The sequence below is a fragment of the Myiozetetes cayanensis genome, unplaced genomic scaffold, assembly GCF_022539395.1.
Source record: "Myiozetetes cayanensis isolate MyiCay16 unplaced genomic scaffold, myiCay2020 scf5-8, whole genome shotgun sequence".
Taxonomy (NCBI): Eukaryota; Metazoa; Chordata; class Aves; order Passeriformes; family Tyrannidae; genus Myiozetetes; species Myiozetetes cayanensis.
In genome coordinates, this window is record NW_026087742.1 from 97,129,397 (window position 1) to 97,156,257 (window position 26,861).

The 26,861-nt window shown below is 37.4% G+C and overlaps 1 protein-coding gene across 1 annotated transcript in view; it reads left to right on the forward strand.

Moving 5' to 3' along the window:
• WWC3 (WWC family member 3) overlaps nucleotides 1–26,861 on the forward strand; it is a 96,580-nt gene that overhangs the window by 24,309 nt on the left and 45,410 nt on the right. Inside the window, exons 2-5 of the mRNA XM_050332040.1 lie at nucleotides 11,367–11,476; nucleotides 16,136–16,339; nucleotides 19,454–19,530; nucleotides 21,370–21,449. Of these exons, the coding sequence (XP_050187997.1) occupies nucleotides 11,367–11,476; nucleotides 16,136–16,339; nucleotides 19,454–19,530; nucleotides 21,370–21,449 (471 nt within the window). The remainder of the gene's footprint in view (nucleotides 1–11,366; nucleotides 11,477–16,135; nucleotides 16,340–19,453; nucleotides 19,531–21,369; nucleotides 21,450–26,861) is intronic.

Consider the following 26,861-nt stretch of genomic DNA (forward strand, 5'->3'; position numbering starts at 1 on the left):
TGTTTGTACAGACAGGGGAATGAGATGCTGGAAAGCAGTGCTGTGTAAAGGGACCTGGAGGTCCTGGTTGACAGCAAATTAAATATGAGTCAGCAGTGCCCTGGCAACGAGGAGGGCCAACTGTGTCCTGGGGGGCATCGGGCGAAGCATCGCCAGCCGATCAGGGGAGGGGATTGTCCCACTCTGCTCTGCACTGGTGTGGCCTCACCTTGAATATTTTGTGCAGTTTTGGGCACCACATTATAAGACAGGTATTAAGTTATTAGAGAGTGTCCAAAGGAGGGCAAGGAAGATGGTGAAGGGCCTTGAGGGGAAGCCGTATGAGGAGCAGCTGAGGTCACTTGATCTGTTCAGCCTGGAGAAGAGGAGACTGAAAGGAGACCTCATTGCACTTACAACTTTCTTGTGAGAGGAAGAGGAGGGACAGGCACTGATCTCTTCTCTGTGGTGACCAGTGACAGGACCCGAGAAAATGGCCTGAAGGTGTGTCAGGGGAGGTTTAGGTTGGATATTAGAAAAAAAGTTCTTTGCCCTGAGGGTGATTGGGCACTGGAACAGGCTCCCCAGGGAGGTGGTCACAGCAACCAAGCCTGACAGAGTTCAAGAAGCATTTGGTTGATACTCTCAGGCACATGGTGTGACTCTTGGGGATGGTCCTGTGCACAACCAGGAGCTGGACTTGATGATCCTGATGGGTCCCTTCCAACTCAGCATATTCTATGGTTCTGTGTGTTTCTGTGATTATATATTTGTAGATAGCATGAACTTCTGTTTGTGACTGGTAAATTGAGAATGTTGAGAATCAAAAGTTTAGAAAGTGTAAATAACTTGGCAGCTATATCTGTATTTTAAAGTGAAGGCAAAGAGTAAACTGTGGAAAAGAAAATGTATATATATAAAGGTTGCAAATCATTGCAGAACCAGTGCTTTTTCCCTTAGATAGTTATTTAGCTTAAAGACATTATTTTACTTTGCAGGGGTTTTCTTGCTCCTTTGGTATAAAAGCAGCAAAGATTTCAGGGAGATACAATTTCTTTTGTTAACTCTCCTGATATGTTTGGAAAATAAGACACATTTTAAGCACAGTTTTCTTTAATGGGTTTATTTTTAGACCACTTTTAATACCTTGTAGGTAACCATTACCTGTTTTTGTAATACCAGTTAAAATATGGAGCTTCACAATGAATGGGTAGATGGAGGATATCTATACATGTGTGCTAATATATACAATAGTCACTAATGGCCTGTCCATCACCAGTTCTAGGCAGCTGAAACGTGCATCCATATGTGCTTGACTAAGGGTCTGTTACTGCTGGAAGAGTGGAAAAACCTTAAATAATGAGGTGACTGCCATAGATCACTGCTTGCAAGAAATGGACTCTGAAACCAAAAGCATCAAAGATCCTGTCAACATATTTCCGCTTCAATTGCTTAGTGCTAAGTCAAGCTTAGTAACTCCTCAGGCAAGTGATTGAAATGGTGCCCTTGGATCCTGTGTGCGTGTCACATTAGTTGCACTCTTTCACTCCTGTGTACCCTATCGCTTTATTAATGCACTTCAGAAACTTAAGAAGCAGCAGCAGTCTGGAAAGCCTTCCTTACAGATCTGCAGCATAGTTTGGGCAGGGAGCTGCTGCAGTGCACTGTAATGCCTTCTGGTTTCAGGTTTCCCTCTGTGCCTGTGGGCATCCACTCCACTGAGGGGGGCTTGGAGCCACAGGTGAGACCTTTTGCAAGGCAGAATTTCTCTGCTCTACAGGCAGAGTCGGTGTGTGACAGCACAGTAGCCTGTTAGAAGACATTACATAGAAATGGTACAAGAGTCCATAAAACTTCTGGGAATGTGATACTTGAATGTGTTTGAGAAATGCCATATGTGGTATTTTTAGGAAAAATACAAGATGAGTGTAACACTGCTTTCAAGCGGGTTGGAAGAGAAGGAGCAGGGCTGTTCTGAAAGGTTAGATGAGAAACTCTTTTGTCTTGAATTTCTAGTATTAGCTGGCAGTGTAGACTTTTCTGGGTATGAGGCCTTTATTTACTGTTGTACCTCACAATTTATTTTGAATAGAATGTACGTGAAGTCATGGTATGCACATTCTTTTGGCACCTATCTACACATCACTTTGTTCCACGGCTTGAAAAGAATAGTCTCTTGAATATATATTTTTCCAACCATTGTTTTATACTCAGTCCAGTTGGATTTACTTTTTCCTCCCATTGTTTGTCACTTTTTGCTTCATTTCTCTAGAAGTGGTTTCTGGTAACTTTTGAGTTTTCTCTTTTATTAATATCATTGGATAATACTTATTGGTGAAAATAGTTTCAGGAAATTAATTTCAGTAAAATTTAATTTATTACAAGTATAGTATGTTTTTGGAGGATTGGGGCTTAAAATATTTTTAAACATCAGATTAATTAAATTTTCACTGATAGAAGTGATGGGTTTGTTTGTGCACATAGACATAACAGATGTCTGTTTCTAATCTCATTAAACTGCAGTTTACCTCTAGGGGAATGCTAGCAATAGCCGAGTTCTAAAACATTGTTTCTCTCAAAGCACAGATATAAAAAATCCCTCTAGCATCGTGTTTGTTGGTAGGTTTTCTAGAATGATGGGCCTTCTTAGTGTATGAGGAGGATTTTCTTCTGTTAATAGGCAGTTGTGGACCGCAACAGGATGTAATTGCATGTATACCTCAAGATTCTGATGCTAACCTCTGTGCATCTTCAAATTCTTGCTTTTCTAGTTGGCCCAAAGATTAGGAGTTAATGTAAGATTGTTTTGCTGACTGAGACTTTTCTAAAGTGTTTCACAGTGCTTTCTCTGTTGAAGAATGTTTAAGTTAAACTGTCATTTGACACTTGAATGGTATTTGGACAAATCAATAAATTGTATGTGTGGACAAATCAATTCCATGTGTGTACATGTGTGTGTGTGTATGTATATGTGCACACATAGATATATGTGTATATTTAATTATTTCCAATCTGGCTGATTGGTAAAGGAGAATGATAAATTTAAGGGAGGGGAATACCTTCAGCAGTGCAGAGGTAAGTGTACATTACCAATGGCTGTTAGATTGTTGTAGAAAAACCTCTGCTGTAATCACAGAGACTTTGAAATTTCAAAGAAAAGTTTAGTCAGACTTAAGGGTAACAAGATAGTCAGCTAATACTGGTGTAATATTTCTGGATTTAGGACATATGAGGTTAGCAAGAGAACACAGTAGATGGGCAGACAGTTTTGAAGAACTTTACCCTTTTGCTTCCGTACTGCTGTAGTGAGCAGTGATAGCCAGCACATCTTAATAAGCTAGAAATGAGAGAGGCAATGTAATAGTTAGGATGTGTTAATCTTTTTGATATAAACTTTAAGTCATCCTGCAAGAGTTCTCGGGAAGTATTCCACTGCATGATAGTGTCTTGTAGCATGTGAGGCTATTTTAGTTACTTCTTACTGAGATGTAAAGCTTCTTTTGATGCCTCCAATTCTTCTAACGCATGGAACTTCATGGACTTGAATTTGGAGTTTTATGTCCCATTTTTGTTCCTCCTTGTCTGCTGGGGACCTCCCTTTTCCTGTCTTTTGCATTTCCTTTCTGCTCTGAACTCCTCCCATTCTTCTTGTTTGTGTGCAAAGGGCTTATTTTTAAGAATTTGAATTTGCTGGTAGGATCTTGCAGGTGCACTTTTTCACCCTTGCTCTGATGACTTCCATAAGTAAAGTGCAGGTGTTTCCTCCTCATCTGATCGTTACATACGGAAGTTGTGACCAGCAGTCAGAAGTGAATAATGTGTTGTGTGTGTGTGTATATGCATATGCTTATGGACAAGCACATATACAGTCTCTTTGGGGATGATCCTGTGTAGGGCCATGAGTTGGACTCGATAATCCTTGTGGGTCCCTTCCAACTCAGCATATGCTATGATTCTGTGCTTACTTGCCTGCTCTAAAGCTGTGCTGTGTCTGGACAGGTGTAGTGTCACATTTGGCTTCTTACATAGGTGGAAGAATTTAGCTTGCTTCTCAAATTTTGAAATTCCCTGTTAAATTTTCTTTCTATTTTAGTTTAGGCTTTTTATTCATATCCATTTGGTTTTAGTTTTTTATTTTTTAAGTCTCTCCCATTATACAAGTCCTCAAGAAAATCTTGTAAATAGCTAGAGATTTTGAGTAGCAAAGGGAGCTTTATTAGGATTGGCAAAAGAAGAGTCCTAAATATTTGGCGTGTTATTGTTTCTAGCTAAGATCAAATTCAATATGAAAGTGCAATTTGAAATCAGTTTGGTGTCACTGTAGTCTCCTAATTTCTCCTCCTTAACTGTCTTATCTGCCACATATCCCTGCTGTCCTCTTGTGGCTTATTCCCAGCTGCCATATGTAATTTTGTCTGTTTTCTGCTTTAGATGCCAAGTTGCCTGCTGTCCAGGGTGCCCTTCTTCAGTGAGTCCCTCCAGCAATTGCCTCTGGCCCATTGCTAATCTTAGGTTTTGGCTTGTGGCTTTTTACAGTTGCGTGTCACTTCGGGCTATCTGTGCATGCACCAACTATGTTTTAAAGTGTTCATGGAGAGTCTTACTTAACCCCTCTGCCCCATTTTTAATTGTTTATCTTCTGCTAAAAAAATAATAAATTGCAAAATCAGAACCAGTTTTCTTAAAAGCACTGACGTTTAACCCAGCTATGATTTTTGAAGGGGTAATTTGGGTTGTGTACATAAAATGTGGGTATATTTTCAGCAAGAATTTCCCATAATGTTTGTGTTCTGAATTTGGATGTGGATCATAGCTGCTGTTAAGAAATGGATAGCTGCTTGGAAGACTTGACTGCTTGTGTGGAACTGTTTCAGCAGTTCCTGAGCAGCCAGACAAGTTATACGAGAGCTGCAGTTGGACACAGCATTTTATTTTATGTTTCAACACACTAAGCCAATATTTCTTAGCTGTTTTGGTTTTTGTGAGTATGATAAAGGATAAAACCAAAAGTATATTATTTGTCTGTTGTTGCTTCTTAGTAAATGTTTATTGGTTCCAGAATAGTGAAAGATAAGGGGATGTCCTTGGGTACATTTCTTAGAAGTGTTTATAGGCAATACAGAGTGCTGTTACTTCTTCCAAGTCAACAAATTGGATAGGTTCTCTCTTACTCATACATGTGGCTTCATATACATTTTACATCACAAAATCTAATTGTTTGGAGTTTAAATTAAAAAAAAACCTGGTCTCACAGTGATCACACATTTTTCTCACATTTGAAGATGTTGATTCATTGCTATACAAATGGTTGCCATCCTGTGGCTTCTGTTTCACACAGTGATGTGTGCTGTGCTGGCTTATGTTATTGTCAAAATAATTGAAGCAAACACAATGATTAGACACTATTAGCACTCCTTCATCTACTTATTTGCAGTTCTTGAAGAAAGAATAATGAAAATAGCTCCAAAATACAGTGTGGTCTTAAAAAGACAGAATTTTAAGTGACCTTTAGAAGAGCTTGTGCTGTTATTTCCTTGCTGTAGGGTATGGTTTTATTTCCAAGGGAAATTCTTTCCAGCGATGACTCTGAATACAAGTTACCTTCTTGAAGTCTTTGTCCTTAGCACAGCATCTCATTTGTGTAAGTTTCTGTTCAACCATCTGTTTTGTGGATTTATTTTAGTGAGGGATTGAGTAGATCCACAGTAAGTTATTTTATTCAGATTTTGAGGTTAAATTATGCAGTAAAATAAAAATACATATATATAATTTGGATTAAGAAGCAGGTTATAAGGAATTTTTATCTTGGAAAGATACATATAGTTTGATGACCTTTGTTGTACTTTTAACTAAGCACTTTGTACGTCGTTTACCAAAATCCAGTTCATTTTTATGACTTGACTGCTCGTGGAGAGCTGAATCTGTGATGGAGGACAGACAGGGAGGAAAACCATGGTGTACTCCAGAGTGCTGTAACAGGGGATCTGGATTTCTTGGTGGTACTTGCTGCAAATAGCCTGAAGCTGATCAGTGTGTGCTGCCCCGAGGTGAGGCTGCGGGGTCTGATTGCTGTGTGCCTGTTTCTGGATTGTGGAGGAAGCTCCTGCTCAGCAGGCAGGCAGCAGTGAGTGCCTGGCGGGTCCCTCCCTGCCCGGTGGGGTGGGAGGCAGTGGCTGTTGAGGAGACAGGGGTGCTCCTTCCAGGGTAGCCTGCTTGGAGGAGGCTACTGGGCAGTCATGGCTCAGCTGGGTGGCCAAAGACCCTCTCTGTCTCACAGAGAAGGTCCCTCTGCCCACATCCAAGCTATGGTGGTGGAGGAGGATGTCTATGAAGTGCCTCCAGGACTGCAGGGTGACTTCTGAAAACAAAATAATAATAAGCCCCCCATTCTCCTCTTCAGTGTAAACAGCTCTTCTTGCTGGTGTCTGTGAAACAACAAAAAAATCATCTTCCATTCTTTCTCAATTTAGGATTAATTAAATTTTATAACAGTGGCTGTAGCTTAACTTCATGTTTGAAAGGAGGAAAGAAAAAATGTCTGGCTGAAAGCTTCAAAGTGTGTGCATGTTTTCTCATTTTGCCTTCTCTCTTACTCGCCTTTTGACACTTCAGTAATATACTCAGTGTGATACTTTCCTTGGATAAACTATTCCTAGATTTATCAGATTGCTAATTCTTTTCTAGTTGTTTTGTTATTAGTTTTTAAATTGCTTGGTATTCTTCAGAGATCATCATGGCTAGGCTTCGCGAACGAAGATTTGAAAGGGCTCTACCCACGCTTGCTACAAGCGCGCTGATGGCTAAAAAGGCCAATGCGAGATGTCTATCTCGTCTATCTTCAGAGATGTAATGTTAATTAATACAGTTTCCTAGTTTATAGTCTGCATTTCTCAAGCAAAACCATCTATCCCATTAGATGGCAATTCAGACTGAGACCAGATTTAAGGGAATGTTACTCCTTGTTGTCTGTTGTGGAGTATCAAATTTTATTAGACATTTTCTACTTCTGCTGTTGGATCGGACTAAAATCAGAAACAAAAATAAAAGAATTGTTGTCAGCTGCTGTTCTTGCATACTTCCCTCTGTCACCCCTACAGATGGTGGCTTTTCTTCAGAACTTGGTGGTTCTTTTCGATAATTACCCCTCATGTTTAGTGCTTTCCTCTTAATCCAGGCCCATTTTGGAAGATAGGGTGGCCATGGATGTAATTTAGGTATCTAGGCATTATTTGAGAGATGGCAACTACTTTGCAACAGTGTTTCTACTTTGGAAACACCTTTTTGATTTCCTGTTCAAGATCTTGGAAAAACAGGCTCTATTTGTCTTAATTTAGTTCCTCCCAGGGGAAGTTTTACTCAATTAGACTTAGGGATTTCAAGCAGCAAGGGCCCTCTGATGTGGCATCAGGGCCATGGGAAGACTGAGAATCTTATCTAATATTTTCTGAAGCCTTGTGTATTTAGTGGTCTGGTTCTGGTTTTGAAAGTCTATGAGAAGGAAATTGCTGCCCTGCTCTATCCATCAAACTGTGTTTTGGAGATTTGAAGCATGTCTTTTCTTTGAACTCAGAAGTGTTCCTTTAAAGGTTAAGGTTTTCTGTGTTTTTTTGAGGGGGTTGAAATTAGATCCTCCTAACAAAGTATCTAAAACTGAGAGCACTTTTGCAGTAGTTTATCTAAAATGGTATTTAGTCATTGTCTTTTACTTACTTTCTTTTCTTCTTCCTACCCAGCCCCTGCCATGAACTGATGCATTCAAGAAATAATTGTTGCTACTGCACATTCAGAAAGCTGTAGTACTATATTCTGGAATCCTTCTGCATATGGTAGTGGCTAAAGATATGAAAAAGTATGCAAAGAGGAGGAAAAACATCTCTTAGTTTAGTCATGTGTTTGGTTTTATTTTGCAGTTTAATTTCTGTATTCTAACTGTTTAGCCTGGTAATTGATGCAGAGGAAATGTTATTAAAACTTGGGGTTTTAGATGTGTCTGTTTTACTGCATGCAAATACTGGACTTTTATTTCTTCTTAACGAAAACATGTAATTTGGGCAGAGTTAAAAGTGACAGATCCAAGGTGCACGACGTTGCTCAAAGATTTTTGTGTCTTGGTTTGATGTGAAGGATTTGGGTTATGGAAGATTTCTTACATGATTCTATGTTTGCTTCTGAAGGGTTTCAGAGTCAGATGAAGAACCAACAAGTGAGTTAGTCTGAAGTTATGGTTGGTTCTTTGATCTATCCAGACTTGGCCGCTGTGGACAATTGTCACTCGTACCTGGCCTGTAGGTTCAGCGACCACAACCAGTTGATGTTGTAAACTGATCCCAGAGAATTTCTGAGTCTTCAGCTGGAAGTTCAGAACCTTCTTATTAGTGTCTATCAGTTGTTATGGGTAGAACAGGAGATGATTGGGGTGAATGTCTTAATAATTGATTGCTACTATGATCACAGAGAAGTGCCTTAGTTGTTTTTTTACTACGAGCTATTATTCTTTACTACTATACTGTGAATAGCACAGATCTGGGAAACCTGTTTTTTATTTAATTAAAGATGGCAGCATTTTTGTTCTGTCTTTGTCTTTATAATGCTTCAAAAAGCTTTTTGTCTTTGAAATGTTTTAGCGGATGTACTTGTACCTTGTACAATTCTTTATATAGAAGCGGAAAAGATCTGTTCTATTTTATAATGCTTAAGCTAATTAAAAACAAACCCAAAGGGTAAAGCAGTATTTCCAGAAGATACTTAATTTCAGCTGTAATTTGTGGCTGACCTCCAATACATATCTGCATCTGTTCCATTTTGTCTTTGTTGTTCTGAAAACCCTTAGTTCCCCTAACTGGCAAAAAACTGATTTTGTGCTCAGAGTTGTGCTGCTTAAACCAAAAAGGTATTTTTTTCAGTTCTTAGTTAAAGCAGTGCAAAACATAGGGAGAAACTTCCAGTTCTTAGTTTAATGTTTTGATCTGGATTAATTGCATGAAGGTTCAACTATATGGGTATAAATGTGACTGAATTGAGAATCAGTGTAACATTATACTTTGTCAGGAATCCAACTTGGAGCAACTTTGATTATAGTTTAAAACGAGCAACGTCAACTTAATAATGGCCTGAATATCTGGAAGATAGCTTTATATGTGCTGGGGTGTTTTTCTTAAAATTTGTCCTTCAAAACCATTAATTAAACTGTTCACACATGCTTTATATCATTGGAATGAAAAACAGTTAGAGCAGATGCATTGGTTTTCTTCAGTCTTGCTTTTCCCGAAAGCGAACGCGGTCCTTGTCCTGGAAGTCTGAGCCCTGATGGGATCATGGAGAGCATTGAATTAAAGTTCTTGTAGTGTGAAAGGTTAGAGTATCATGTGCAGGTTTTATTTATGAATAAAGGGTTGAGGGTATGTTTGTATAACAGGCAAGCAAATCTCATAACTCATTCCAAAGAAAATCTTGTCTATAGTGCGGTAATTTAGGAGCCAATGTCTAGACTACTTTGAGAAATTGTAAACATGATGTCTTCAGAACAAGACCATGGGAGTTTAAGAAAAATGCCGCATGTTGTATTTTTAATATTTGACTGAATTCCAGGGAGATCAGAAGTATTTTGGCAGTATTTGGTCTGCCTGACTGCTAGATGAATTACTGAGAGAGTGCATATGTCAGCTCACAGTAACATTTTCTTTCTTGAATGCAGCAGCTTTGGATTTGCTTGATTACATTGTGTAAACTACGTATTTGGTGGTAACAGAAAACTTTTACTTTAAAAAGTGGCGCACAAATTTATGTACAAGTTTATGTACCTCTTCATCTTACTAAATGTTTATACATGTTGGAGAATCCACAGAATGTGATCTTTGTACTGTTATGCAAAGCTGTTCAAACATTGAAATTAGTGAGGACACTTTTATTATTTTACTACAGTCAATTTTGAGCACTATAGGGATACTAATGTAATGTACCACTAGTTTTAGGAGGCAGGTAAATGCAGTTTTTCTGTTTGCTGCGTGCAAGGTTTTGTGCTTTTGTTAGTGGTTGAATAGTGTGCTTACTGTACCATTGGAACAGCTGGAATGTAGCTTTAGTGGTATTTCTATAATTTGAAGGCTTTATCATTGGATTTGTTTGGTTTTGTTTTGGGGACGGAATTCTAAGTTCAAAGACAGACACATTTTAATTCAGACAGAGTTACTGTTTTATATCAGTGTTATCAGATGAAGTGCAAATATTCTCTATTCTGCAACATATTTGTAAGTATAGTTTAAATCTGGTGTCAGTAAACCTGAATTGGGTATTATAACATACTGGTGGAATTATGAATAACAATGTTATGCCATAGGTTATGCTGAACTTAACTCAGTCCCCAAATTAATGCATATATTAAGGTTTGCAAAGCTGACATCATTCTAGGTGTTAGAAATGCCTCAACAAATACATGGGGAAGGTGTTGGATCTATATCCCATGTATCATTGAAACGACTATATTAGTAAAGGAATTTTATAACAGGTTTTAGAAGAAAACATTATCTTAGGGATTAAGTAAAGATTAAAATGATTTCGAAAATAGGAATGATTAGACTGAATGCAAAGGCTTTTTTACATCGATTATTTGTTCTTCCTATTTTTTTATATACCTTGATGTTCTAGATATACCAGGGTCGATTTAAAGTCTTCCTGTAGCATATGGAATCTAGTATTTTCAACATTCTTGTCAACACTGATGTGCTGTTTCGGTTTTCTATTATCCACTGGTCTATCAAGAGTTTACCTATCTATGGGTGTGACATTTTAATCTGCTAGATAGCAATGCTGTTACATATCAATTACTATTTCTACTCTAATCGCTTCAGAATTCTTCAGAGACTTTTGTTTGTCTCTTCTTTTTGAGGGAAAGGAAGTAATTTGGATGTGTCTGGACCAAGACAATATCATTAATAGTTGAAAATATGTAAATGAAAAGAGGAAATCTGTTATATAGTGCTGTCTTATGTTATTTTTTAAGGACAAGCAATTATCCTGCTTTTTCACCTTACAGAACTTAAAACCTATAGAGGTTCCAGTAGTTTTAGCAGTGGTGAACTCCAGCTTCACATTTGTGTTCTTTGTGGTATGGGAGAAAAACTGGCAGGACTGCATGCCATTGTAATTAAATTGTTATACATAGAAACTTCTGGGGAGAAGCTTGTCTTACCTGTTTGGGGAGTATCTGTCAGCATATTTAAATGAAATTTTATTTTGAAACAGTATGTTTGTAATTATCAGCACATTCCTAAGCAGCATAACTAGTTTGTGATCAAATGGTGGAGGTATCTTCAAAACAGGTAATAACATTCATTGCATTGTAAACTCTGCACCTTTTGTATTTATTTGTGTTATTTTTGTTTTTACAGGATTACAAAGCCATTGACATTTGCTGACTGTGTCGGTGATGAGCTTCCTTTAGGATGGGAAACTGTTTACGATCAGCAGATTGGAGTTTATTATATGGACCACATAAATCGTGAGTAGATGCATGATTATTTTGAGGAATACCAGCAAGCTGATGTTAACTGATGGCACTAACTTTGTTTCCAATACCATTTATGCACCTCATGCTACAGTGAGAAAATATATGCAAGTAATTTCTTACAGAATCTGTATTCTCATCTTTCAGATGGGGGCACAATGCTTCTTCCATTTGTAAAGAATTTTACAACCTATGATTGAGTTATATGTATAAAACTTCCATTTTGCTGTGTCGTACTGTGAAGTATCAATAATTTTGTTGTTGCTTTTTGTCATACATCAGTTAGGAAGATTTTTCCTGTTTTTCAGTCATCCGTAGTTCACTCTTCTGTGTTGAAAAGCAAAATGTGTTTGGAGAGAAATGTGCTCATTTTTAATCAGAAACATCATGAAATACAGTAGTCTCATACTCACTTAAGCAATGCTTGTTTTATGCTTTAATGCAGTACAAAGTGCTATAAAAAAGACAACAGATGTCCCTTTTGGAAACTAACTTCTAATGTTTTCCCTTTTGGACTAGTGCTGAGCTTTGTATCACCACTGTCTGGCATGTTTGCCAGTTCTACTTTTAAGAAAATGTCTTATCTTTATAGCTTTGTACTACTGCTGGTCCTACTGTTGTGCTGCTATCATTAAGCTTCTTATCAGTAGTGAGTGAATGCCTTCAATATTGTGGGAATTGGCAGTTGGTGGGGAGTGAATAAAGAAGAAAGTATTTATATATGGGCTATCACAGCAGTGGTAAATAATATAATCTACAAAACCCACCTCAATATTATCTACTTGAAATCTAGTCAACTAAAAAATAAAAAAATGTAGAAATAGTTTTGGTCTTCCAGCCGTTATTGGAATTACTTGTGTGTTGTGGTTTCACAATTACTTGTTTTAAAAAACCCAAACAACTTGATAATAAATGTTTCCATGGTACTGTTTGACCCACACAGGTATTTATTTGTTGTGAAATTTAACAAAGTTCACTAATTAAATTACAAACTTTGAAGAACTGTTAATACGCTAATCGCAAGGATAGATAACCAAGACAATTCGAAGACAGTAAATACAGATTGTTGGATAATTCTTAGAATAACTGTGTTTAAAAGAAGCAGTAGTTTAAGAGTTACTGTCATGGTAACTTCAGTAATGTTAAGTTTAGTAAAAAGCGGGGATTACATTGGAGTGAAGTCACGAACTGCACTTGCACCAATGTGTGTAAATGTGTGTGAATGCACATATTTAAAAAAAGGAAAAAGAGGGTATTGGCAACTCCTTTTTTTTTTTTCCTTTTTTAAATTGTAAAAGGTTTTAGGAGTCCCTGTAGAACATGAACTCATATTGCAATTCTGTGACTAAAGGAAGCTACCGATAGGCATCTTTCACAGCAATCACCATCACCGTCACATGCAAAAGAAATCACTCCCTTTTGCTTTTCAAATTTTGTTATTAGCATGTCCACAGACATGAAGTTTGACCTTACAGAAAGAATATTAATCATTGTAGGCATATCAGATCTGGCTTGCATTGTTTTCTGTGCAATTGAGAGCAAAAATTGTAGAAAAGAGTCTTTGCGGAGGGAAACTGAGTTCCCAAATGCTCAGTGGGTAGACACAGAAAGATTAATATTAATGGGTCTGGGAAAGTAAAGCTAATCATATTAGGTATGAAATAAAGTTGATGTATGAACAGAGGGATAGAAACTTCATAGGACCAGTGCTGAACTGACTAAAAGGAATCATTCAGCAATTAACAAGGTTGCAAAAGTAGTCTCTTTCATGATAACTAATTACTTGCAGCCCACAGATATTATCCTAAATGGTAATTCAACCATCACAGCAAAATGGGTTTGTCACCCTTAGGCTAATACAGTGCTTGCATATACCAGCAAGATTTATATTAAGAGGGAAGACAGAGTTAATATTATAGGTGGATAATCATTATTCAAAACTAGTAGGATACTTGATCCAGTTTTTAAACTGTGGACAACAAAGGAAGCAATCAAAAGACTACATTAACTTCCTTTATAAAAGTGAGAACTAATGAGTTGACAATCATGTGCATCATGAGATGGTGTCAGGCAAGTGGCAGAGATAGTGTAGGAGCTAAAGAAATGTTTTTCTGAAATGAATATATCTGAAACACTTGGAATGGCAGCTTCACGTGAAAACATTTAAACTGCCTTTTGTGTCTGACTGGGTTCAATGCTTTATACAGCATTGGAGTTCTGCGTTAATTGACAAAACAGTTTAGAAGTGCTTTGGTTCCAAGAAATACTGTGAGAAAGTGCAAGGGATAATTCAGAGTCTTTCTACAGTTGTGCTTACCAGGACCTCTCATGCTTTGTGCACTCTCACAAGCTTTTTGCCCTTGCACCTTCTAAAAGAAAACAGCAATACATCTGATTTTTTTAAGCCTCTTGCAATGTTTGTTTACCCAGGAAGCAAGAAAAAGATTTCTAGGCAATAGCTTTTCATTTATATTGAAAAAAAAAAAAACAACCCAGGAACAGAGGAATCTTCTGTAAATCTCAATGGTGCTTCCAATCCTGATCTCCATCTTGTTCTGTAAATTCAGTACTTTGTTGACACCCTTACTAAGCTGCTCTTGGCTCTTGTCCAACCATTGCTTAAAAACCTTGGCGGCTGCCAGCCACAGAATTCCTTTCCCTCCTCCTCAGGATCTTGGAAGCCTTTGAAGTCTCCTTTAAGCAGTTGGGCATTCCCCAGTGAGGGAATAATATATTCTCTGCATTTGTCTAGGGCTGTTCTTGAGTTACTATAGTGTTTTGGGTTTTTTTAATTGGTTATGAAGAAATGAAGAAGTTAATTTTATCATACAGTGTAGCTTTAGTATTGTTGTTATGTGGCAAACTTGTTTAGAAATCCAGGGCAAAGTTTCATAAAACAGAAGAAAATGTCACTACTGTACTAAAGAAGTTTTCTGCCTCAGAAGAATACTGCTAGCTTTTCAAAAGGCTTCTGAAATAATTCTATAAAAGATGCAGTGCCTTGAAGTAAAGGACTTCAGAAGCTTAATGTGTGATAGAACATCTTGGCCTTGCCTGTTTACTGAGATTAGGACTAATAATTTCCTATGCAAAAAGAAACTCTTACTAGGATCCAGCTTGTCTGTCTTATAAAGATTTATTAATTTCTGCATAGTTTCATGGGGATTAGCAGTTTTAGGAATATTAAATTTGCACAGATTTCAGGAGTACTTATGGACAGGTGAGATAGCACTGCAAATTGGCATGCCCTCAGTGAAGGATGGGCAGCCTCTGTTTCATTCTGCTTGCCCTCCATGTAGAGAAAGATTTATGGTAACTAATCAAGCCAAAGCACATCCTCTCTTTGGCTGCAGAGATAATTTGGGCTCATGGGAGCCAGGAGGTGCTGCTGGGAATCAAGGATCCCTGGGATGTGGGAAGAAATTGCAGAACGATGGGGGACAATCTTTATACTGTTTCAATGTGTGAGGAATTGCAAGGAGAGAAAAGGGACAGCTGTTAAGAGAAAAGGTTATTTAGGGAAATAATCTGCAAATCTGTTGGAAGTACTGCTCTTTGAGCTTTCTGTTTTTGTTTATACACTTTTCAGATGGCTCTCAAATGGTAGAGTTGCTAGCATGACCCTGACACCAGTGGAGTTCTTAATCTGTTAGACTCTGTCTTATACAGTTTTGTATTTCATCACTGACACAAATATACTGAATCATGATTAATGCAAAACATAACTCACTTTCATCTCTCATAAGAAACCAAATTTGGAAAAAACTGCTAGGTACTTACCTCCTTTTTACCATTACTTTGAAAACTGACATTGTGTCTGTATCAACTTCTCACTGGTAGAGCTTCAATCACCATAAATTAACATTATGCTTAAACATGAGACTTTACATGGACATCCTCATATAAAACATTTTTGTAAGTTCACAAAAAAACCCGAATGAACCAATAATTTTTTAGGATTTTATGCATGTGTCCTTTGCAGCTGCAAAGAGATTGCTTTGCAGTAATAACTTTGAAAATCAATATATGTATGGGAAAGATTTTGTGGCAGTAACTTGGTTTTGATTTGTGTTTGAATGTAAACTGTTCTAACCCCTGGAAAGTGAAAACATGAGACTGCTGTTTCTTACGACAAAAAGAGAAGCAATTTAAATACTTTATGGATTCAAGATTAAAATTATGACTTTTCTGTTAAATTACGTTTTTAAGAATGCAGAGGCAGTCTCTGACCTTTCAGGATGTTGCACTTGCAAAGTTGTTTGTAGTATCTTAAGGTAGTTCCAGCTATTTGTAGACTTATGGGTTAAGTGTTGAGATACCTTTCACTCTCCTTTATGGTTCTGGGTTTTTTGATAGTTCTCAAAATTTTCAAGTTGGCTATAGGGGAAGGTTAGAGCCAAAATACTGTTTTCTTTGGACTGGCACTACTTTGTAAAGAAAAGAATCAAATTTAAATGCCTTTTATATTTGAAAAGGCTTTTCCTGTTCTTTCAATCTACATCCTTTCTTCTTCTCATCCTGGCTGGAGCAATTTTGTACTCTTGTCGTGTTAGCTGTGCTGGTTGAGAACAGACATGAACAAAATAATTTGTACTTTGTAGCATAAAGTATCTTACAAATTTTATTTTAATCCTTTTAATTTTTTCTCCTTAGAGCTCACGCAAATTGAGGACCCAAGGGAGCAATGGAGAAGGGAGCAAGAACGGATGCTGAAGGAATATTTAATAGTTGCCCAGGAGGCACTCAATGCCAAGAAAGAGATTTACCAAATAAAGCAGCAGCGTTTCGAACTAGCCCAAGAAGAATATCAACAATTGCACAAAATGTGTGAGGATGACAGCCGCTCTTATGCTAGCTGTGAGTTTATAGTCTTTTCTTGATTTTACCCACCTACCTCTCACAAGTTGTGGTGTAAGAAATATTGTGTAGTGTTTCCATCACCGGATTCTTTTCTGAATGAAGATCCTGACTACAGAAGTGAGGTGCTATCCTTTGACTGTGCTGTTCAAGGTCTTTCATTTCCTGTTAGTTCTATTAGAATATACACTTAACATTGAACAGGGAAAAATGTTAATGCTAAACAGGGATGTAACACTAAACAGGGATATATCCCAGCTAGCATCTCTGCCCATCTTGGAACCAGCTGTAGTGATGCTTCCTGCAAGGCAGTAATGACAAGACTGAATGTTGCTAGACCAACCACCCACTTGCACTCCTAAACTCATAGATTGGGTGGAAGCCATCAACTTAGGGGAAAGCTTATGTGGATCCACGATCTGTTTAGCAACTTTATAAGGTGTTAGGAACAAACTGTTGTGGTCAAGAGCACCTCTGACCACAAAGTAGGAAGCAGTACTTCCTGAGTACTGCACCTCATTCTTGAGTGTCAGCCTGTGATACTATTGGTGGCGTAGGTCGTAGAGCTTTGATTTCCTGCGCTTTTCATTCTTAAGATGTTTCTGGTAGCTTGAAGAAGATGATACACTTTTCCTGAATGCTAAAGATGTTGCACCACTGTCATGGCTGGTGCAATAGGAAGAGGTGTCTTTGCTGGAGAGCCAAACAGTCTAGTTCAAAGAAGTGTGTTAAGTGAATATACCCAACAGCCATGTGGAAATGTAGTGGAGTTTTACTGTGCTGGTGGCCTTTCAGTGGCTGCTGTGTGTACTGACGTGGCTTAGCTGTCATTTAACTGTTAAATGACAAGTACTTGGTAAGAATGGGAAACTCTGGTTTAACCTTTTCTGAAAATGTTCAAGAAACCTTACTGTGGAGGGAGACCTAAAGCAGACGCATGGATGGAAGTGTTTAGCTACTGATCCACTGGTATTTATTAATCCAAGGTAATTCATATATATGCCAAAATCCTGAATAAATAGTGTTTTTAGGGCTGAAGTGTCCCAGATGAATTGGACCAAGTACTCTGTTACTGTTGAACTGGGATTCTCATCTTTTTGCTTAGTTTTAAATACATGTATTCTGTGACTTAGTTTGTGACACAACTGAACAGTTTTGACTAGTTTTATTTCTTCTTGTTATGTTCAATCTTAAGAAGTATTAAGATTTTTTTCTTACTAAGAAAGAAATTTTTAAAAGAAATTATTGTTTACAGTGTGTTCACCTGTTTAAAGACTTGGAATAAGATAAAAGACAGTGTCATCAGTATTTTTTGAGATTGTAAAATCACAATAGACATTTATTGCAATAATTTTCTAGGAACGTGGGCTTTTTGTTTTTAAAAAAATTTGCAATAGTTCTATGTAATATTTTGTTGAATTATTTCTCAGGTGAATATACAGAAAGAAACTTCTCTTGAAGATGAAAATATACTAGAAGAATATAACCTGTTTTTCATATTTTTGAAGTTCTTGGGAAAACAAGTTACTTGGAATGGCTACAAAATATGGCTTCAGATGACAAAATTGGAGCTTTTCTGTAACAAATGGAAATGCTGTGTCAATTGACTTAGATTTCTCAATAGTCTCTGATAGTTTTGGTTTTTTTAGGTATATCTGGAATTGATAATGAGACTCTGTAAGAGCATTTAAATAAAATCTTCCACTTGTTCTGAGGTGAAAAAATAATTTTCTACAGATGTGTTAATATATTTTATGTTGGTTTAAGGTCATATGCATCTGTTTTGTGAAAATGGGGTGAGCTGATTTAGCCAGATGATTTTTTTTTAAAATTTTTTTTTTAATTTCCCCTTGAGGATTAATTGTGCTGTCAACTCAAGATTCCCAGAGGCTTCTTCTCCACTTGTTTTTCTTAATTTGACTCCTCCACTCCACTGTGGGATGCTTGCTTCTCCATTTACTGTGCAGATATAGTAGGCTTCTAATTTGAGTGCAATTACATGGCCAGAGTTGGGTGTTTATATTGTGAATATCCTTGCCTCCACTACCACTCGTTTCAAGTTGTTGCATTGAAAGAACTAAAACTTCACAAAGTGTTTTCCTCCACTTTACTTGTGGGTGCTGCCATTGACTCAGTGTCGTATGCTCATGAGTGGGAGGTGGTGTGAGCTCAGCAGCCGTGGGTTGGCAGGGAGGTGCCCATGCAGCAGTTTTGTGACTCAGTTGTGATCAGCACTGCTTAAAAAAAAAAAATCTGTAGAAAATCCTGGATTTAGAGAATTAGTCCAGGCATGACTACCCATTTTGGCAGGTTCCTGCACGCTTGACGTGACCTTGGTGTTGCAGTAGTCTTTCAAGAGTCAAAAGGCGCGCTGCAGCGCAGCCACCGATATGGGTTTCAAAGCAGCAGCTTTCAGCTCTGCAAAAAGATGGAAGGTCTGGCAGCACAACCCCATCCACTCACATACCAGGCATTTTTCAGTGGGCCAGTGCTGCCTTGAGTGGCTCACTCTATAAATCATGGTTGCTCTTGCCCAGCCTCCTCTAGGACCTTTACTTCATCTGTCTAGGCTTTAGCTTGTAATGGCACAGCTTGAAATCATTGCCTGCCTCCAGATACACTGTGCCGAGAGCTCACTTGCCAGAGCTTGATTTGTATGTTGATTCCCTACACTGTTGCTTTAGGAGGCAACTTTTCTTCCTAGCTGATGTAATTTTGTTCTGGCAATTGGTTTTTTTTAAAACATTAGTCCCTATCATACTGTTAATTCAATATACTTGGAAAGCAGCTATCAATTGTTAATATTACACAAATTCCTTGCATCAGTAAATGCCACCATCCAGTCATAAAAGTTAGTTGCTTTTAGGAATATGCGGTGCTGCTATATGCAATTATTGTTGTTGTTCAGGACAAAAAAAAAAGTTTCAGGTGGGCCAAATGGAAATCTTCAGTTGTACTTTAGCACAGAGGATTATTTTAAAGCCTAATGACTTGTAACTCAAAGAATTAATGCAACTGTTTATTAAAGTAGTGCCACATCTTAACCAGTATATTAAAGAAGGGGGAGGGGGGCAAAAAAAAAAAAAAGTGAAATGTTGTTTTCTATCTGTTTAGCATTCTCTGGATTTTCAACTAATACCAAATATGACCCATATCAGATTAAAGCAGAAATAGCCAGCCGTCGTGACAGAGTGAGTAATCTTTTTTAATTTTGTAAAAATTACGCATGAGGGAAGGGAGGGAGACTGTTTTCCTTTAGCATTTACACTGAAAGTTGCATACATTTTTAGAAATATGGTATTAAAAAACTGCTTTTTTATTCCAACCTGTTGTTCTGTTAAAAGGACTCTACATTAACTGTGTTTCACTGACTTGCGAAGTAATGCTTTTTCCGTGTTACAAGTATAAACACTTTTGTCACAGATGTCAGAGGCAAGCTCAGCCAGGCTTCCAGAAATTGCTTTCTCTGTGCGACTGCCACAAGTAGTAAATAATCTGCAGTGAAATTCTTTCGTTATTAAATGCAGTTCAAGCCCACTCTTTTCATACCATTTACCCATTTTCAGTGAGGTTTCACTGAACTCTAGATTTAGCCACTTATTTGGAAATCTCTTCACAATTCAGTAGACCTGTTGGCCAAATAGAATTTTTTAGCTGATTTGGCCAGAGCTCCTTTTTGAGGGGTAGGGGTTCAAGTATTCTGACAGTGGTAAGTAGTTCTGTAATAAAAATGTTCCATACTTATATATTTATATATTTTTAAAAAAACACTAGGATCATGGTTTTGGTACCATGTTTGCTGAAGGAAAAATAGTTGACTTCTTGAATTTTTCTCATGGTGCTTTAGCACAGAGATAAATATTGCACATTGGTTTCAAGCAAATTGATGTAAAAGTCATAAGCAATTATAAAAAGCAGTTTATAATATTAAGCTCTAGAACCTATTTAAAAACAATACCTTTCTTTTTCTTAAGGGATAAAATGGTTTTTAGCATACCAGGCACTCAGCTCGCAAAATAATTAAAAAAATGCTTCTCTTTGCAGGATAGTGTTCCATTTTTGTTGTAGTGACCACTTTTCACATGAGTGCCTCTGAAAATAAATCCCGTTCACCACCCTCCAAAGGCATTTATTCTATCTGTATATATTTACTACATGCTTGACTAGTGTTTGCTTGTTTTACATACTCTAAATGTCAGCATATTCTAAACAAGAAAATAAACCTTATTTCTTATTTATTTAAAGAAAATAAACAAGGTCTTCACTTATGTGACTATTTCCCTCTTTTCTTCCATCTTAAAACAAAAAGACCTAATAAGTGAATGGGATAATATGTTCAACCAAATGTGTGCATAGGCATTGAGTTGTTGCAGGAAATAGAATGAAATATGCACTGTAAAGTGTTTGTGTACATGATGTTAAGTGGTGCATTTTTTCATTTTACTTTTGGTGAACTTGTGTTTAAAAGAGTTGGTGAGGGTATGGGGGTGTTTTAGAGGCTGGTGCCATGAGTTTTGAGGAAAAGGGCAAGAACAAATGGGGAAGGGGGAGGGCTACACAGCATGGTGGGACTCTGACAGTCCTGGATACCATAACTGCTGTGAAACCCCTCACACAGACCAGTTCTGCTGCCAGTAACTTTGTTTTCCCAGATGGAAAAATTACCAGCATTGAATGTTCAGGCTTTTTAAAAGTTGACTAAAGAGATGAAGAGAGTTGAAATGTGTCTCTACTACGAAGGGAGAAGAAAAGTTCTATGGATTGAAACATGCTGTTAGCATAAGCTATTGGAGATAAAAACATGATAGAATGAGGAAATTGATACTTTAAAAGTTGACTGTTGTGACTACTGTTTGATTGGATCTTATGATATTTTAGAAAGTCCTGTTATTTTAATGAAGATTTTAAAGCAAAAAAACAAGAAAACTTATCACTTTGAGTTTTTTGAAGTAGCTTAAAATTTTATATTTAAACCCAATTATTTTTTATGGAAGCTTCTGTTGCATATTATTACTTTATTTTATTTTCAGCTTTCTAGGCTAAAACGGGAATTGGCACAGATGAAGCAGGAGCTGCAATATAAAGAAAAAGGAGTGGAAACTCTACAAGAGTAAGTTAAGAGTTTGGGGGAGGAAGAATTATTTTATTATTATCATTATTATTATTATGTGTTTTAAAAAATTTGTCTTGCAATTAATTTCTTAGAAAATATGTTGCCAAAAAGAAAAAGTTAAATGCTTTGCTTCAGACTTTCTACTGTGATAATGATGCAGGGTGAGAGCAATGTGAAAGGATGGAAGAAGTGTTGGACAGAATTGGTTGGAGTGGTGATTTCATAGATTCACATGCAAGAATAGTTTTATAGGCCATGTTCTTAAACTCTTCCTGAAGATATTGTCAAAGTGGAATTAGATTTTTAAAATACTTTCCAAATGTTTTCTGGAAATATCTACTGCCTGGAGCACAGCCCAAAGCACCATGCTGTGGAGTAGTTTTCCTGTAGCAGTGCCAAGGCTTTCTGGCTGGGCACAGTACTTCTCCTGGGGGAAAAAGTGTACACCACAACACTGCTGCTTCCTTTTACCTGGCAATCAGGCCATCTCCTTCTGCACAGTGTAGCTGATTTGTGCCTGTACTGTAAATCTGGTGGTCTGTGGGAGCTTGGATTTTGCTACATGTGTGCAAAATGACTGCATGTAAATGTGACCCCTTGTCTCCTCCCAGCAAGGAAAGGAAACTCAGGCAATATCCCACTGCTCCCAGGGCTATTAGGCAGCCCGTGACCTGTTTGCTGTGTGTTCAGTGGTGTCAAAGGATGTGAAATGGTGTGGTGACACTCTCCCTGCCACTCTTCCAGCAGGACATCAGTTGAGAACTGAGTGACTTCCATCTGTGTGCTGTTTAGTCACCTACACATGTAGCACATACACAGGATTCCTGCTGGGATAGGGTGAGAGGTTGCCAGGCCATAGAGAAGATGGCAGGTAAACACAGATTCTTGCGACTTGCAGATCTGTTCAGCAAGGCCAGGGGCTAGACCAAGAGCTTGAACAGCACTTGGATTTGCCTTGGATATGTGACTGTGCCTTTAGAAGTCTTGGCCTTTTTTCCAGCATGCATATGAACGAACTGCCTAACGCAGGAGCTTCCTGCAAGTGTTGGAGCTGTTGCATGTCTAATGCGTTTTACAGCATAAGTACAGTATCTGCAGAAATATTTTGAAGCTTTGGATTTATTGCATTGGTGCTAAAAAGCATGGGCTCACACTTTCACTTCAGGAATTCTGACAGAGTTCCAGGGATCCTGGAGCAGTTAAGCTGGCTTATTTTCCAACTTTGGTTTTGATTGGTACTACAATAACAAAACAGTATAACTAAGATTTTACCTTTAAAGAAGAGGGAGTAACCTAGGCACTTCATATTTTTGGTATCTTTGATTTTTGTTTTGTTTTGTTTTTTCTTTAATCAGTTACAAGGCGATTTGTTTTATAAAGCATTTGAAAAGTTTCATAAAAGTAAACTTGTTCAACCAAAATTCTTTATTTGCAGATATAATGTAATGATTTTCAGGCATAACTATGATTTTACTGAAGAATTTATATGTACTTAGGGGAATTGTTAATGTGTGGTATTAACTGAAAACTGGTAAAATAAAGCACTCAGGTGTATTTGCTGTTTCGATATACTAAGTAATATTTTATGTATAGTCAGTGTCTCAATATGATGACCTAAATATGTAAGCAGTAACAGAACGAATGCAATTTTGTATTAAGATTCTTACTCATATTTTCTTTGAGTAAGAATTACCTTGCCTTTTCTACTTTCTTTATTTGTTTTCCTTCTTCTGGTTTTTGGGTTATTTGAAGGGTATAGGTTCAATTGTTTTATAAAAGGACTAACCACTTGACTAGAATGATGAAAGTATTTGAAGGCCATTTGAAACTCAAGATTGTTTTAATTAGTATAATTCATTTAAGATAGTCCAGCAAAGTAGTGCAACTTTTTGAGAAGTAAAGTCTGCAAATGATTAAGAATACAAATGTTAACCTTGGATATAGCCCAAGTCAAGTTGCCCATGCTATAGGATGGGGTTATAGGAGAGACATTCAGGAGAGGAATTATTTTAAAGCATATCTGATTCATCAATGGGTCACTCTAATCATCTAGTTTAAAAGTTCAAGCGTGACAATGTGAAGCTTCGTTGCTGCCATTGCTGCTGTTGGTACAGTCACATTCTGTCCCATCCGTGCACTGGGTTGCACTTGCTGAAGCTGGGGAGAACCTTTTGCCTGTGTGTTGTCTGGAGTTGCAGTGAATTTCTCTGTGTTTGTGCCTTGCTGAGCTCTGCTCTCTGCAGTGACTTCTTCGCTTGTGAAAGAGACTTGTGGTTTTGTTTTTGGTTTGTGTCTTTAAGTAATTTTTTTATTTTCCTTTCTGGTGAGATACATGCTTTCTTTTGAGTATTTTGCTTCTACTAGAAAGTGAGCCAATTTGGAGAGTACTTGCACTGAAAACTGAAGAGAGGAGTTTTTCTCCTTGTGTAGTCAGTAGGCAAATCAGGCTAAAAGCCTGACTGTGCTCTAGCTTTTCCCTGGGTGATCTCTACCCTAACTCTTGAATTTGTCGGGAGAGAAGGGTCAAGTACCAAGGCTGAAGTAGTTTAGTTTTTGCATATCCTCAAAGTAAGTGTATAGTCTAAAAAAATATTGATTGCTCCTTCTTTAAAACAATAATGCTGATTTCTGCCTCTCCCTCCCACTTTTTTAAAGGTTATTGCACCTCAGACATTTCCCACTTCTGTTATGTTTCCTAAATTTTTGGTCTGTGTAATTCTTCCTTTTTGTGCTAGGTCAAATCTTCAAGTAATGGCCAGACTGCAAATGGCATGCATCCTGTTCAGGTTTTTTACAGCCATATTCATCACTTTATTTCAAGGATAAGCCAAGAACAATATTGGGAGCTGTCACACTTGGGGCTTAACATCTGGCTGAATGTTTGCTTTGAAAGTCTTACCAGAATGGCATTATGAGCAGGTATTGAAACCTGCTGCCATGTGACTCCCTGTGCAACCTTTCCTGGGCATAGTTCCCAGAGAAGAGACAACTTTTGTGATGATAGTGGTTAGGTTCCTCTATATTTCCATCAACTTATGTTGCTCTCTAATTCAAATGCCTTTGTTAAATACAAATCTCTTGCATTGACATTTTCCATGTGCAGTGTCTGCCTTGGACTGTGTTTTGTTTTCTATTCTTTTTAATTTTTATAAAATGGCTTAGCCATCTTTAAAGAGAACAAAAAGAAAACAAAACCACAAAACAACTATAGAGAAGTGGGGTTTTGTGGGGAGGAGACAGGACTGAAGGATTTTTTAATACCTCTACGACTTCAATTCAGTCAAAATTTCAGTCTCTGTAATACTGCTTTTATCAGGGCTGTACTTTCTACAGTTTCATCTATATTTGGCAATGTTGTGATAAACCTTTGGACATCAAAGTTTGTGTTTGTCCATTGGAGACTTTGTAGAGCTCACTGTTAAAAGCCTGAAGAGATCCACTCCCTGCAGGGGATGGTGTTCCGCAGCCTCTGCCAGAGCCTTTGCCCCAAGGTGTGTCTGATCCTGTCACAGTCCAGAGTTGCAGGGTTAAATATGAGCCCTTTCTGGAACAAATTCCTTCCTCTGGCCTGGCAGCAGTTCCTCCTCCCCTGTGTTTTCAGTGACCCTTCTGCTCCCCAGCAGGAATTTTGGAGGAAGAAGGCGTTTAGCAACAAAGGAAATGAAAATTGGCCAGTTGGTCATGAGAGCGGAGTGAACACTGTGAGAAGTTGGAAGTGACAGGGAATTAAGACTGGCTAAACAATTTGTAGCTACAGACTAATTTAGAGGATAGGAGACCTGACAAAAGCGTTAGAATCAGATTTTAACTCAAGTACAGACCTGTGCTTTGGTGAGGATGGGGGGAGTCCTGTGTGTTTGAGAGCATGTGGAGGAAAATGGGGAACACAGAATCTACCCTATAGGGCTGAAGCATATTAATAGTCTATGTCTCCTAGAAACATCTTCCTCAGAAAACACGTATTTTTGTGTATTAGTTGAATATTTTTTCTATTCATATAAAGGTCTGATCTATATTTGTATCATGCTATTTTTCATTAATAAAATGGAAGACTGCTATTAACTCCATGCCTTTCAAAAATAGATCTTTATGAAAAAAGGAAAAAAACAAAAGACAATAAATTACAAGTAATTTTGTAAGCTACTTAAGTCAGTTTGGGTTGACAGCAATACTGATTTAAGCCTAAATCCTTCTGGCAGTATTTCCGATTCTTTCCTTAAACAAATTTTGATTCATAAGCTGGGCTCCAAAGTGACGTCCAGGAACATGAATATGTGGATTACTGGACAAAAATCTGGTTGAAATTAAATAATTTCCTTTTCCTGAAATGCCACCTCGGTCCTAGCAAACAGTATAATGAGGCATTTTTGTGTCCAATGTTTGGATGAAATTGGATTTTTGTGAATTGGATTTTTAGTGAATTGGATTAGTTGTTTTACCATAGTTTTATTTTTTCAGGACTTTAACTAAAAATTAGTGAAGATTAAAAGGAAAACAAAACCAACCAAACAAAACCCCCAACTTTAATCCACATGACATTTCTTGTTCTTGAACCAATAATCATAAAAGTTTATATATTTTCTTTTGTAACGTGACAAAAATTTTGTTTAAGTTGAAACCTTGATATTCAGACTTATTTTGTGTTGTCTCCAAAAGCAGGAACTATCTGAAAAAAACAAATCAAACCAAAGCCATAGAAACCCAACCTGTGTTTTTTTTGCTAAGTATTGTGAGCTGCACAATAAAACCACAGGATTTTCATTCAAGCCTTTTGATTTTTCATTTTAATATTTTAATTTTAAAGCAAGTAATCTGATGCAAGTGGAATTTCACTGTATTGAACTGGCAGAACATGCTGACTGTTGTTGATACTCTTAGCTTGATATAATACCTACCTTGAAACTTTTAGTTATTCTCAATATTTTAAATACAGTTTGGGTATTCTTGTCCTATATGTATACCATGCCCTCTCCTTCTACATATTTTTAAAAACTGGCTCCCATTTGTAATGAGCATTGTATGTTTTTATCTTTAATTCTGTTAAACAGATACACCTTTTCCTGAAGATGTTTACTCTGAGCATTGGCTTAAGCTCCATTACACGTACCTCCTTTTTTCTACATGCACACTTCCTATGCTAGATTAACAGGAAAATTGAGTTTTTAATATTTTAACTGGAAATTAACATGATTTTTACTAATTGCTGTGGACAATCCGTAAAACCTGTTAAAACCCTATAGCCATTTGTTGTAAATCCAGGACCAAATGATTATTCTCCTAAATTCTCTGGTCTTGTTCTTTATCTATAAATCTAAGCAAATTATCAAGATGGTACACTGCATTATGCTTCTGCATCCTGATATGTTGTCCTTTACTGTTGAGAATTTCTGGAAAAAAGGTTGAAAACTC